Source organism: Pantherophis guttatus, chromosome 12, assembly GCF_059756535.1.
Source record: "Pantherophis guttatus breed Tessera chromosome 12, ASM5975653v1, whole genome shotgun sequence".
Classification (NCBI taxonomy): domain Eukaryota; kingdom Metazoa; phylum Chordata; class Lepidosauria; order Squamata; family Colubridae; genus Pantherophis; species Pantherophis guttatus.
The window spans coordinates 12,492,138-12,506,972 of NC_142074.1; the positions used below are offsets into that span (position 1 = coordinate 12,492,138).

At 41.2% G+C, this 14,835-nt stretch overlaps 1 protein-coding gene across 2 annotated transcripts in view; it reads right to left on the reverse strand.

Annotated features, from left to right (window-relative positions):
* Positions 1 to 14,835, reverse strand: part of CHM (CHM Rab escort protein) — a 77,526-nt gene that overhangs the window by 53,177 nt on the left and 9,514 nt on the right. Inside the window, exons 2-4 of one of the 2 annotated variants that reach the window (XM_060692097.2) lie at positions 10,881 to 10,947; positions 3,096 to 3,168; positions 874 to 998 (exon numbers count right to left, since the gene is read on the reverse strand). In XM_060692097.2, coding sequence (XP_060548080.2) covers positions 874 to 998; positions 3,096 to 3,168; positions 10,881 to 10,947 — 265 coding nt within the window. The remainder of the gene's footprint in view (positions 1 to 873; positions 999 to 3,095; positions 3,169 to 10,880; positions 10,948 to 14,835) is intronic. The other variant, XM_060692098.2, reaches the window with a different exon arrangement.

Consider the following 14,835-nt stretch of genomic DNA (forward strand, 5'->3'; position numbering starts at 1 on the left):
TTGTTTTTCCCAATTGTCGCGCAAATCAAGGAAAAGTCAAGCTTTTACAATATATGAAAGCATAGCTATTTCCCACTGCCCAAAATGTATCTGTCTATTGCCACAAGCCACACTCAAACCAGACTCATGACATCTTACAAAGAGAGTGAAACTGCGGCATTGGTACGTCTAGGATGGTCTCAGTAAGTAGACAAATCTTTTTTCATCACAAGTTTTCAAGTTTAGTATAGAGAAGGATGGATTGGATTCCTGAAGTCACTTAGGCTTTCATAATGCTTGAATTGGCGAGCAGCTCCAAATATCTTCTCTAGAACGTTGAGAATTTTATTTTTCATTAAAGGTAAAGGTTCCCCTCCCACATATGTGCTAGTTGTTCCTGACTCTAGGGAGCGGTGCTCATCTCCGTTTCAAAGCCGAAGAGCCAGCGCTGTCCGAAGACATCTCCGTGGTCATGTGGCTGGCATGACTCAACGCCAAAGGCGCACGGAACGCTGTTACCTTCCCACTAAAGGTGGTCCCTGTTTTTTCTACTTGCATTTTTTACGTGCTTTCGAACTGCTAGGTTGGCAAAAGCTGGGACAGGTAACGGGAGCTCATCCCGTTACGCGGCACTAGGGATTCAACCCCTGAACTGCCAACCTTTCGATCGACAAGCTCAGTGTTGTAGCCATTGGAGCCACCGCGTCGCTCCCTACATTTCATTATCCCCTTCCAAATAACCACGATAATTGAAGTTGCACACTGCATTATATCAATCTGGGACCCTCCACGCACTAAATTGTGGCTAATTGAATAATTCATAGTTTAGAAACAGGACTTCGTAGAATATGCAAACACATCTATTAAATTAAATACGCATCATCTTGTACTCACCTAACATAGCAGAAATATTCTACATTCTGGATGGTTTGATCTTCCTTGTTAAGAGGAACCGCTTCCTCATTTTCAAGAATTAGTCCTTGCCAAGCTGTACTTTCCTCACATGGATTGGCCAGTTCCTTGTAATAACAGGAACAAAGAAAATAAAGTTTATATTAGAAAAGAAGGGGAGGGGGGAGGGGGGGAGAAAACAAATAGCAGTGTAAAAAAAATTTTTTTTGTTTCATTTAAACTTTTAAAATGGCAGGAATAAAAAATCTTCGCCCTGTTGTATATAAAATCAAGCTGTTAGAAGTTTACCTGTGTTTCCCCGAAAATAAGACCCTGTCTTATATTTTTTTGAACTCCGAAATAAATGCTTGGCCTTATTTTCAGGGAGGTCTTATTATTTTAGGGCTCGTGGAGCAAGATGGGGCTCCTCTTGCCGTCTTACCTGGTTTCCAGCTCTACGTTTAAATATTTTTGGGGAGGTCTTATTTTCGGGGGGGGGGGGTTATTTTAGTGCATGTGCTCAAAAGCCCGATTGGGCTTATTATCAGGGGATGTCTTATTTTAAACTTCTGCAAAGTACAGCGTAACAGAATGCAGACAGCAAATATACCTATATAAATAATTCTGATTGGCTCATGATTGCTACAACATAGGAAGACAATATATGGATGAAGGCTTACTTTTTTTTTTTTAAAAGAACCATTAAAAAAAAAAAGAAGGATAAAGGACATGATAATATTATTTGAATTTTCAATCATTTTCTTCATTTTAGGAATTAAAAAAAAAACAATTAACAGTAGGCTTAAGATTTTTTTTCCCCCCCTTGCAGGATCCAAGGGTCCAGAGGTTTTGTCTCCTGAGCTTTCGGACTCATGTTGGAGCAGATTTGCAGGGAACTTCTTTCTTGCACTCTGGTGACCAACTGTTCTGCCCCAGCTACAGACCCCAAAGAACGCAGCACACACAAAGTCTGTACAAACCTTAGTTTACTAAATTAAATCAGTCGTTTTCAAATAAAGGCTGTTAATTAACTTTCTTAACAGCCTACAAGAATCCAAAGAATAAATAATCGTAATCTTACTATGGTTGGCAGAAAGACCAGAAGCAATTTGCAGGAAACTGATAAGAGAACTAAGATCAGGATACAAAAGAGAATGAACGAAGTTGTTCCCTGCAAATTGCCTCAGTCATCATCCTTCCTTAAATAGGCTAAGGGAGTGGCCAATTAGCCCCAAGCCTTACTCTCGAGGAGACCTCCTCCTGAGGAGCCACTCCTGCCTTTTGGCAGCTCTGCGCATCGAGAACAGGCTCCTCCTCTTTGTCCTCTTCACTTATGGGAGCTTCTGGAGGTTCTGAAGGCCCTGGCTGAATCCCTACCTCGGGCACCACATCTTCTCCAGCCTCCTCATTGTCTGACTCGAGTGCCAGCTGCACAGGCTGCTGGCGCAGCACCACACCAGCCTCCTCACTGTCGGAATCAGCTACGAGCTGCACAGGCCACTGACGGGCCACAAGACCAACCCAGATTGGATCCTCCAACACTATCCTGGAACATGATAGTTTCGCCTTCATTCATAATTTTTTTTTTCTTTCTATTTTGCAAAAAAAAAAAAAAAACCTAAGGAAAATTGCACAACACTTGTTCCACTGGTTTGCAGTGTGATGTTGGAAGGGTTCTCAAGATAGACAGAAAAAGGGCTCAGTCTTGCATAATGACCACAGGTTGCCAAATCTATCCTTACATGTTGTTTTTACTGAGCGAATCATCCCTTCTTGGTGGAATTTAATCTAAGCAGAAATATTAAAATAATTTAAAATTAGGAGGTGGGAACAGAGTACGTCTCCTTTTCTTCCCACCTGTGTTAGAATTCTCAACTTTGGCTCCTTAAAAAAAGGAAAACAGGCCCGGAAGACTTACGTTTAAATTAAAACTAACGCTTCAACAAAAACAATACCATGTTTTCCCGAAAATAAGACCGGGTCTTATATTAATTTTTGCTCCAAAAGACGCATTAGGGTTTATTTTCTGGTTGGGTCTTATTTTTGAGGAAATACGGTACTAAATGCATCCATCTGGCTGACAATCTTAACTGGGGCTTATTTTGGGGGTAGGGCTTATATTATGAGCATCCTGAAAAATCATGCTAGGGCTTATTTTCCGTTTGGGTCTTATTTTCAGGGAAACAGGGTAGAATTTGAGATAAAACAATAAAGCTGCTCCTTACTTGGTTTTCTTTTATCCAGGACAATAATCCCGAGAAGCTAAAACTTGCCCAATTTCCTCCATAGTAATTTCTCCTGTGGCAGCAGAGTGGAGAAGGAAAGAAGAAAAGAAAAAGAAGAAAAAGGGTCAGCAATTTCCTTATTGGAAGGATTTCAGTTATAGAGAAAGATGTCCCAGAAAAAAGACTTTCGCACGTCTCTATGAATAAAGAGAATAATAAGTATACAAACCAATTCCAACCAGCAAAAATCCCTCTTCCCTTTTCCATTTAGTCACCATAGTTGCCGTTTAAAAGTAGGATATAATTTCTTATAGGCATAGCAGTGTATTCAGCGACAAAGTTTTGATTAGGAGCGTAAGCATAATTGACCCTCACATTTACACCTTTACTATTTATTACATTTTTATGCCACCCACCTCCTCTACAAGGTGACTCAGGGTGGCGAATAATAAATCATCATCTTATTTTAATGACGCCATAATCCCTTGAGGGGTGGAGTCTGGGCAACCAAATGGAGCTGAGTGTATACTGGCCGGATGCCCTTCCTGTTGCTAATACAGAGTTTTTTTCAGCAGATATATTCGCATTGTGCCCAAAGAGAGAAATATCTGTCCCTACCTTGGATCAAACTCACAACCTCTAGGCCACGGCACCACTCTGGCGAATAATAAATAATAATAATTTACATCTTTAACTGAAGTTGTACAGGTAGTCGTCAACTTACAACAGTTCATTAAGTGACCATTCAAAGTTATAACAGCACTGAAAAAAGTGACTTATGACCATTTTTCACACTTACGACTGTTGCAGCATTCCCATAGTCACGATCAAAATACAGATGCTTGGCAACTGGCTCATATTTATGACGGTTGCAGTGTCCCGGGGTCATGTGACCCTCTTTTGCGCCTTCTGCCCAGCAAAGGACCCAGTTTGTGGGGGCAATAAGCTGACTTTGTATAAAATATACAAAAGAATGAAGGCTATTGCTTAACGCATTGTAAGCCGCCCTGAGTCTCCGGAGAAGGGCAGCATATAAATCAAATTTAAAAAAAAAAAAAAAAGTCAATGGGGACACTGGGTTCACTAACAACTGTGTTGGTAACTTAACAACTGCAGTGATTCGCTTAACAATTGTGGCAAGAAAGGTCGTAAAATGATTCAAAATTCACCTAACAACTGTCTTGCTCAGCAAAAAACATTTTGGGCTCAATTGTGGTCATAAATCGAGAACTACCTGTAGTAACAGCTGCAATGAGTTGAAAACCAAACTGGAGCCCTACAAGAACAGGACCAAATCAAAGGAGTCAAAAAGCATTTTTACAATAGCAAAACGCACACACATACAGACACACACAGAGAGATATCCGTCTATTTGAAAACTTTCTTTGGGGAATCTGATAATTACATAGGAGGGTAATGAGGATTTAAAGGTGACCAGCCGCTGTAAAGATGATGAACTGGGGATGAGTCAGCAGGGGTATTGCCCCTTTAAGAAGCTGTCTATATAAGGAAGGCCATCAGAGGGCGTCTCTCTCTCTCTCTCTTTCCTTGTGTATCTCTCTCCTAGTCATGTTCTATCTGCGTTGTAGCTCTCCGTGTAGAATTGAAGATTGATTGATTGCCTGGTGTGTGCCTACCATGTGTATGTCTGTATATAGAAGTCCTGTATATAAACCACTACCATGTTTTCCCAAAAATAAGACCCTGTCTTGTATTTTTTTGAATCCTAAAATAAGCGCTTGGCCTTATTTTTGGGGAGGTCTTATTATTTTGGGGTGCATGGAGCAAGAGGGCTCCTCTTGCAGTCTTACCTGATTTCCAGCTCTGTCTCCCTAACCCTAACTAAAGGAAATGGCAGGGACCGGCTGTGCGTGCGTTTAAATATTTTCGGGGAGGGTTTATTTGAGCGCATGCGCTCAAAAGCCTGATTGGGCTTATTATCATGGGATGTCTTATTTTCGGGAAAACAGGGTATTTGTAATGACAAAACCTCTGTGTCCTGTATTTTGCTCCTAGGTTGTCTCAAAATAGTAATCACGCTGTAAACACTCTGACAATGCAAAACAAAACAATACAACTCCCTAAACAGTAAGAACCATCTTTCAAGAATTCTTAAAACATGGGGGCTGTCAAATTTTCCAAAATTGGATATTCCAATTCTTGATTACTCGGGATCGTAGATCATACATATTGGGTTTTTTCAGCTTCTGGTTATCATCCTGACATATTTCAAAGCTCATCAAGGCTTCGAGGAGTCAGGCTAGCCGCTAATCGCAATTCAAGCAATAGATCTCCACTAAGCCTCTGGTCTCCGATCCAAAGGAGACCTTCATAAATGTCGGGATTTTAGAAAAGTGTCATCGATAGAAACGCAAGAGCAGAATTTGCAGGGGGAAAGCCTAGTTTTTGCCGTGAATGCCAGTTAGGAAAGCCGCCTCTTTCAATACAGTCGTCGCCCCGGGGGAAAAAAAATGAATCAAAGGCAACGGTCTGGGAAGAAGCGGCTGATGCCTGTGATTTCTCCAGAGACCTGCTTGCACGTGTCTTTCTCTATTTGATCTCTTTCTGGAGGGAGAAGGAAGGGGGAGAAGAGGAGGTCCGGCTGTCATCCGCGTGAGTTCTCTCTTAACTGGCAAACTTTCTCCTGCATCCGCGTTTAAAAGCAAGGATGTACAAAGTCATCTGCGTCAAATCGTAGAAGTTCCAACTAACCGTCTGGATGAAGCTGTTATTACAGTGTTAGTTTTGCTCATCACCGACACTCTCCAGGGATGTCAAACTGGCGGCCCGCGGGTCGGATGCGTCACCCAGTTCCGCGAAGGGGGAAAATGTGGCAGAACGTTACGTGACGGCAATGGCTCCCCCACGCAGCTTGTTTTCAGCAGGCAGAGTGCTGCAGGAGACCATGGAGGGCGAAAAATGAGGCGCGGGGGAACCGCATGTGCCTCCCCTGTGCCCCATTTTGGCCAGTAAAGAGTTGCAGGAGGCCGTTCAGGCCAAAAACAGGACAGAGGGGGCCGTGGGCGGCCCCCCGTGCCTCATTTTGGCCGGCAGGGTGCTGCAGGAGGCAGGGTGGATTTGATTTAAATCGAGTTGATTTAAATCACAATTTAAATCATGATTTAAATCACTAGTAAAATGGCTTGATTTAAATCAACTCGATTTAAATCATAATTTTTAAAGAGCAGCTGTCATCTCTGCTACTCCTTTGACCCACTGTTGACTCACCGATAGTCCCAGTGTTGCAGAATATACAGCCTCATGCTACATAACTAAGCTCCATTTCATGCTGAATAAACTAAATTATTTATGTATCTTAAATAGAAAGCTATCTTACAATAGATTTTTACCCCAAAAGTTTTTTATTAAAATAAATTCGATAAAAAATCAAAAAAATCCGATTTAAATCAAAAAAATCTGACTTTTTTGATTTTTGTTTTTAAATCATTGATTTTTATCCACCCTGGCAGGAGGCATCTGTCCCTTCTCTCTCCCCCCCCCCCAACCAGCCCGTGGAGAGCTACAATGCTGATCCGGCCCTCGAAGAAACCCAGTTAGACATCCCTGAATTAAAGGGACATGTTTGCTTCCAGCTTGAGTTTCTGATTCGTGATAGCACATTCCTCCAAAATATATCCCAGTGTGATCCGGGTTTCGATAGAAAGGAGATAGGGATGAGGAAAAAAAAAACTTTAAAAAGAAAAGGAATTTCAATGTCCTTATAGGATACTGTAATGGCATGGCTTTATTCACCATTTGGATCCCAATTCAAATTCATCAGTTGGAGGCAGAGATAATTCCAAGACCTAAAAGATAATGGCTTTCTTGCTTTTAACAAGCCGTGTCAGGCAAATCCATCCACATTTATTTAGTAAACAATGATTAAACACTCATGGTTTAGTATAATATGAGAAATCAGCCACTAATTCCAATCATTAATTGTAATGTCTTACTTCAATAGGAACAAGATAGGTTAAAAGCAAACAAAAGTTTCTCCTGCCACAATGACTAACTTAAGTTTTGCTCTTAAGCCTTACCAATAATACTTCCATTATAGCTCTACCAAAGTCTCTGAAACGCCTGAGCTTTGATCAATTAATTGAAAAATCAACTGAAAAATGATGCCTTACTGACAAAAAAGTGTTGAAGAATAAACCGAATTTTATTGCTAGATAGAAGTTGGGGAAGTTAAGGAAATAAATCGCTCTCCTGTTTCCTTTTTTCCCTGCCATCAGGGCAACCCAACCGACAGCTAAACAAGAGCAGCATCCCCCAAAATAAGATTTGCAAAGACGGAAGAGAGGTGACTGGGGAGGAAAATCTTCACGCATACGCAAATTGCTTCCCCCCAACTAAATTTCCATTCAAACTTTTGCAACTTCCAAGTTTAAACTCAATGCCAAGCCGGCGTATTCTGAATTGCAAATTACTTTTCTAAATCACTTAGCATCCATCCTTGAAATTCCACATGTCAACAGCTCATTAATACCTACAGTAAATGTAGCTCTCTGAAAAAGAACCAATGGTTGGTGGGTTTTTGTTTTTTTTAACGTTTTATTGAGACGGATAGCTAAAGAAAGCCTCCTTCAATTACAATTTGGCAGAAGCTAACTTTGGTTTTAAAACACGATTATAGGAATTTATGACCGGGCTACAATGGAAGTGACTATTTTGAATATGATTAGCGGTCTGGAGAAGGAAGAGGCTGGGGACGGTGTTTATAAATCAACAGAGGTGCTGCTCAATGGTTTATAATGGTTCACTTCAGATCATCCACCATCATCACCTAAGTGGTATATTATGATAAACACAAAACAGTGGTGGGAGATTAAAAGTGATAAGATTCTCTCGGGGTAATGAATCCAAGCAGCGTTGGCACCAAAAAGTAGATCAAAAGTTTCCTTTGACGCTCAAGTTTCTTCCACCTACCCACATAAGTGCTCCATCTAATTCAGGGGTGAAATGCTCCCAGTTCGGACCGGATCACTCGATCCGGTAGTGATGGAGGTGGGTGGTTCGGAGAACTGGTAGCAAAAATCCCTGCCCCCCCCCCCCCGTGCCCAGCTGAACCGCACAATCATCAGAAGCTTTTTTTTAACTTTTAAAAGCATTTTTTCTACAACCTCTTTGGCCGAAAAAATGCTTTTAAAAGTAAAAACAAAAAAGCCTCTGATGAGCGTGTGGCTCAGCTGGGATCGGCAGAGGCTTTTTTCTTTTAAACGCCTCTCACGATCCAAGCTTAAAAAAGCCTCTGCCGATCAGGCAACTCAACTTGGATCGTCAGAGGCGTTTAAAAGAAAAAAACCCTTTTTTTCTTTTAAATGCCTCTGACGATCCAAACTGAGTTGTCTGATCGGCAGAGGCATTTAAAAGAAAAAAAGCCTCTGCTGATCTGGCAACTCAGCTGGGATCGTCAGACCCTTTAGAAAGCATTTTTTTACAACCTCTTCGCCGAAGAGGTTGTAGAAAAAATGGTTTTAAAAGTAAAAAAAAATAAAAAATGGCCACACCCACCGTCACATTACCCCCCCCACCAAGCCACGCCCACAGAACTGGTAGTAACAAATTTTAGATTTCACCACTGATCTAATTCCCATCAGAAAGTAAAGGTAATGTCCTTGACTTACAACAGCTCATTGAGTGATCATTCAACAGTACTGAAAAAAAGCGATTTATCACCATTTTTCACACTGACGACCGCTGCAGCATCCCCATGCTCATGTGATCAAAAGCCAGATGCTTGGCAATTGACTCATACTTATGACGGCTGCCCTGTCCCGGGGTCACGTGATTCCCCTTTTGCGGCCTTCTAAGAAGCAAGGTCAATGCGGAAGCCAGATTCACTTAACAACCGTGTGTAACGGACTTAATAACGGCAATGTTTCACTTAACAAATGTGGCAAGAAAGTTCGTTAAGATGGGGGCAAAACTCAAGTGTCTCACTTAGCAACAGAAATGTTGGTCTCAATTGTTGTCGTAAGTCGAGGACTACCTGGGGAAGATTTAAAGTTTACCCAGCACCAATAAAGAGCAGATTTATAAGGAGAGAGGGACAATATTCAGATTCTCCATCTCATATGCTGCTCGCCTAAAAAACCCATGCAAAATTGATGGATTTAAATTTTGAGAGGTAAATCCGGTAGCAGCTTCTACCTTTTCTTTAACTAAATTTTAGTTGCATCCTCTTCTCTTGGGAGTTGTATTTCTGGAGAAGTGGGGGGTGGGGGGAGAGAAACAATTATTTCAAAGTGATGGAATTGCTTGCAGAAGGAACAGCTGAAGGCTTGTGAATTAAATGAAAGCAAGAACCTTTTTCCCATTCTGGTTTGGGAAGTGCAAATACGTACAACCTGTTATAACAGGGGAATAAGGGAGCGAGCAACCTTTATATAAATATTGTACCTAACCCTATTAATAGAGAAAAATAAACTGTTAAGCTTAGCACAATTTAAAGCTTAACACTTTTTTCTTCCCAACGCTGAGAACAAGAAGTGTTAGGAATTACACTTTTTTTTTTCCCTGTTTAGAAACAAACATACAGAGCTGTCAAATCAACAAATTAGCTTTGCAAATAATGAAGAGCGCTGGCATCCAATTGCTATTTCCTTCCTTGCTACTGGACCAAGGGCCCGCGGGCCACATCCACCCACCGCGGGGTGCTTAGATCTGGCCCGTGGGGCCACCCTGGAAACAACAAAGGACCGGCCCACAGTGCCTCTGCCAGTGAAAATGGAGCAGCCCTCTCGAGCTCCGTTTTCGCTGGCAGAGGGTTCTAGGAGGCAATCGCAGCCGAAAACGGAACTCCGAAGCCCATTTTCCCTGGCAGAGTGCTCGGGCCACCACAAGCGCCCCCCCCCCGACACAAGGGAAGTGAGGTTGCTAGCAGACACCCTTCAGTTGCTCCTCCCTGCTTTTTATGCCAGCAGAAAAGATGGAACGAACCACAGAAGCTCTTTCTAATGTATGGATCGTTTAACCTACCACACCAAAGGTTAATTCTAGCTTGTTCCCACTTGATAACACGAAGGCCAAAGTTGTGGTTTGTTCTTGGCTTTTTCTCTTTTCTTTTCTTTCTTTTTTCTTCTTTTCTCTTCTTCTTTTCTTCTTTTCTCTTTTTTCTTCTTTTCTCCTTTCCTTTCTTTTTTCTTTTCTTTCTTCTTTTCTTTTTTCTTCTCTTCTTTTTTCTTTCTTTCTCTTTCTTTTTCTTTCCTTCCTTCCTTTTTTTTTTTTTTTAATTTGATTTATATGCCGCCCTTCTCCGGAGACTCAGGGCGGCTTACAATGCGTTAAGCAATAGCCTTCATTCTTCTGTATATTTTATACAAAGTCAGCTTATTGCCCCCACAAACTGGGTCCTCATTTCACCTACCTTAGAAAGGATGGAAGGCTGAGTCAACCTTGAGCCTTGGAGAGATTCGAACCAGCAGAAATTGCAGGCAGCTGTGTTAATAACAGGGTGCACTAAACCACTGTACTATCAAGGCTCTGTTTTTCTTTCTCTTCCTTCCTTTTTCCCTCCCTCCCTCCTTCCTTCTTTTTCTTCCTTCCCTTTACCTCTTCCCTCCCTCCCTTCTGGAAGAATCAAGTTAGGATCTCCTCCATTAAGCCAGCCTTTGGTGTCAATGGTTGTTAGGACCTATAGCAGTGTTTCCCAAATGTGAGAACTGTAAGAAGTTTAGACTTCCACTTCAACTTCTGGGAGTTAAAAGTCCACGCATCACGAAGTTTCCCAAGGTTGGGAAATGCTGACCTATTGCCACAATGTACATTGATGGAAGGACTTACGAATCCACATGAAGAACTCGCTGGCCACTCCTTGCACATGCTGCCGCAATGATAGACTCGGGTAAGCCTATAAAAGAGACAAGGTTTCAATTAAATAAGTTATGATAAAATATTTTAAGATCCATGCATTTTGAAGAAAGACCGTTCCCCCGACCCCAACCCCCAAAATGACCCATTATTATTTTACTCTTCTCTGACACTAACGGAGATAGTTCTACTTTATCTCCAGATTAGTTATTGTCTATTCCCTCTTCCATTACTTTGTATGAGAGCTCCTTGGGGCTCTCAGAGCTTGCTTGTTTTGTTGCAGATGTTTCATTACCCAAACTAGGTAACCTCATCGAGGTACTAATATTACCTACAGTAGTGGCCAAAATTGTGGAAAACTTTTGGGAAAAATGTATTTTTGAGGTTTGATGACTAATAACGCCTTGGTGGTTATTAAATAGCACTTAGCTGCCAGCTGCCTGCAATTAGTGCAAGTTCAAATCTCACCAGGCTCAAGGTTGACTCAGCCTTCCATCCTTCCGAGGTAGGTAAAATGAGGACCCGGATTGTGGGGGCAATAAGCTGACTTTGTATAAAAAGAACACCGCTTAGGGGAGCCCGAAAGTCCTACTAAGCAGGTATATACAAAAGTATGAAGGCTATTGCTTAACACATTGTAAGCCGCCCTGAGTCTCTGGAGAAGGGAGGCATATAAATCGAACCAATAAATAAATAAATAAACACCACTGTTTTTGGGGAGTTTCAAGATAATCGTATTCCACTGCTGGAATGGCCTGGGAATAGCCCAGACCTTCACCCAATTGGAAATCTATGGAGCCGACTAATGAAACTTGTTAGTCAGAAGCAACCTAGCAATAAAACCCAGTGAATAGAAGCCATCATTCAATCTTGGTTTCACATTATAACAGCTGCAGAACTCAAAGACTTGGTTCACTCCATGGGAAGGCGTTGTAAGGCCGTCATTCATGCTAAAGGTTGCCCAATTAAGTATTAACTGACATGGTGATCAATTTTGTATATCTCATTTTTTCTATAGTGATAATTTTTGTATATCTCATTTTTTCTATGGTGATCATTTTTGTACAGTAGATCTCATTTTTCCTACGTGTTTCACTTTTCTGCTTTATACTGTAACTGCTATTCTAATAGCAAATCCTTCATAAAAGTTATTGCATTACATTCTTGACTATCTTTCCATTGATATATATAATTTTATGGTACTACTCCCCCAAAAAAGGGGTGTTATTAGCTAGTTTTAGAAAATACACTTTTCCCAAAAGGTTCCCACAGTTTTGGCCACTATTGTAGTTTGAGTAATGAAATGTCTCCAAGAAAACAAGCAAGCTCAGAGAGCATCAACGAGCCCTCATTTCAACCCTGAGCTACAAATATTCTCCTTCATTGGTACTTTCTATTAGAGATTCCTTTCCAAAAGGAATCTTGCAGTTCTTATTTCCTTGATCTTCCCTCAGGCATGTAGGGATTCTCTCTCATCAGGCTCCTAGAATTCCTGGTTTCTCATCTCTAGACATTCCTTTTGGTATCTCAAAATGTAGAGAAGCGAATCGTTATTTGGTTATTGCTTTCTGTCCTTTCTTATTCACCCAGTATCACTATTGTGAGCTTTGGTCTAGATCAGTGTTTCTCTTTTTTTCCCCGTTTTAAAAACAAACTTTATTAAATTTAAAAAAGAATAAAATTATATAAAACATTCACAACCTTAAAATACAATCAACAATATCAACAAACAACACACAAAGTATATATAATGTATATAAGTACACATATATACAAACCTAATTTTCCCTTTTTTTTCTCCTTAATGACGGTGTATAATTATTACTTTTAATTCCATACTAAACTTTGACTTTACTTTCTTTTCCATTGGTTTATCCACTCATACCAACTGTCCCATATCTTAAAATACCTTCAGTCTTCCTTATCTTTCAATTTCAACGTTAGTCTATCCATTTCTGCACATGTGTAAATTTTTTGAATTATTTGCTGCTCCGATGGCAATTGATCTGTTTTCCAAACTTGTGCTAGGGCTAACCTAGCTGCCGTAATTATATGTAATATTAGGTACTTTTTTTCCCTTTCTAATGTTTTATTTAATCATTCCTAACAAAAAAATGTCTGGTTCTAACTCAATATCCTCCGCAATTATTTCTGATATCCAAATTTTTATTTTTATCCAATATTTCTTAATTTTTGGGCAAAGCCACCAGACATGGAAGAAGGTTCCCTGATTCCCCTGGTTTAGATCAGTGTTTCTCAACGTTAGCCATTTTAAGATGTGTGGACTCCAAGTCCCAGAATTCCGCAGCCAGCATTGCCAGGCTGCCTGGAGAATTCTGGGAGTTGAATTCCACCTGTATTAAAATAGCCAAGGTTGAGGAACACTGCTCTAAAACAGGGTTGTCAAACTCGATTTCATTGAGGGGAGCATCAGGGTTGTGTTTTGACCTCGGGGAGCCAGGGTGGGCGTGGCCAGGGTAGGTGTGGTCAAGGTAGGCGTGGCCAGCTCAACATCCTGCAGCCCTCTGCCATTGAAAGCGGAGGCCAGGAGGGCCGGCAGAGGCACTATGGGCCGGTCCTTCGCTGTTTCCAGGGCAGCACCAAGGACCAGATCTAAGCATCCCACAGGGCAGATCCAGCTTGTGGGTCTTGAGTTTGACATTCCCTGCTCTAGACGATGGGCTTAGGGTATGTTAGCGTTGAACGTTCTGAAGGGCAAAATATATATGCCAAAGTTAAGAAAAAAATCAATCAATCAATCAATAGCAAATAAATAAAGCAGATCCGCAGGCCTAAAACCTTGCCAGTTTTGTTTTAACAAACTGGGATTCAGAGCAACTAAACGGCAGTAAGCGGTCCTTAATCCTTTTACCTGGGAGAGGATACAACTTCAAATAATTCACACATCACAATTCAATATCTAGAATATCACCTGAAGCAATAAAAGGCAATATGTGGAATACTGCTGGAGGCAATAAAAGGAAAGTGCTTCACAGTAAAAAAGAAAAGAAAAGACATTGATCAGAGGCAGTTAGACATCAAGTTGTAGGATGCGGTGTGTAACTAGAATTTCAAAGATTATCCACCTTGGTACAAATAAATCCCTGGGAGAAAGAGACAGGGAGAAGAGAGCGTGACAGAACCTAAATAGTAAGGGAAAGGAACCAGTTATCCAGTTCAATGTGAGAACTCCAAAACTGAGCGATTTATATTGACGAAACTGCATAAAAATCTATTCAAAAGTATATCTTGCCCAGTGAAGGACCTTCTTGTCTTTAAGCTAGCCTTTCTCAATAGGCTAGCTTAAACACAAGTTAAGCCTGGAAGGCAGCAGGTTGCAGGAAAAAAAATATGAAACCACTAGGAATCAAACTATTTTCAGTCGATTATAAGTGACTTTCTTGGATTATTTCCAAATGATTCAAGGAAGGAAGTTTGGTACACAACCACTGTGGTTTGTATACTCTGAATTATGGTTTAGGACAGTGGTTCTCAACCGGTGGTTCGCGGACCCCTGGGGGGGCCCAAGATGACATTACAGGAGGTCCATGAAGGCTAGAAAAAAATGTTAAATCTTGGGGAGTTAAGTCTTGGGGGGGGTCCGTGGTCATGTTCCGTGGCCACAAAAGGTATTTAAAGGGGGCCCGTGATGAAGAAAAGGTTGAGAATCTTTGGTTTAGGATGTTGTGCAAACTCAGCTACTGTGTCCCCGAAAATAAGACCTCCCTGGATAATAAGCCCAATCGGGCTTTTGAGCGCATGCCTAAAATAAGACACCCCCCCGAAAATAAGCCTTCCCCGAAAATATATAAACACATGCACTGCCAGTCCCTGCCATTTCCTCTAGTTAGGGTTAGGGAGACAGAGCTGGAAATCAGGTAAGACGGTAAGAGGAGCCCAGTCTTGCTCCACGTTCCCCAAAATAATA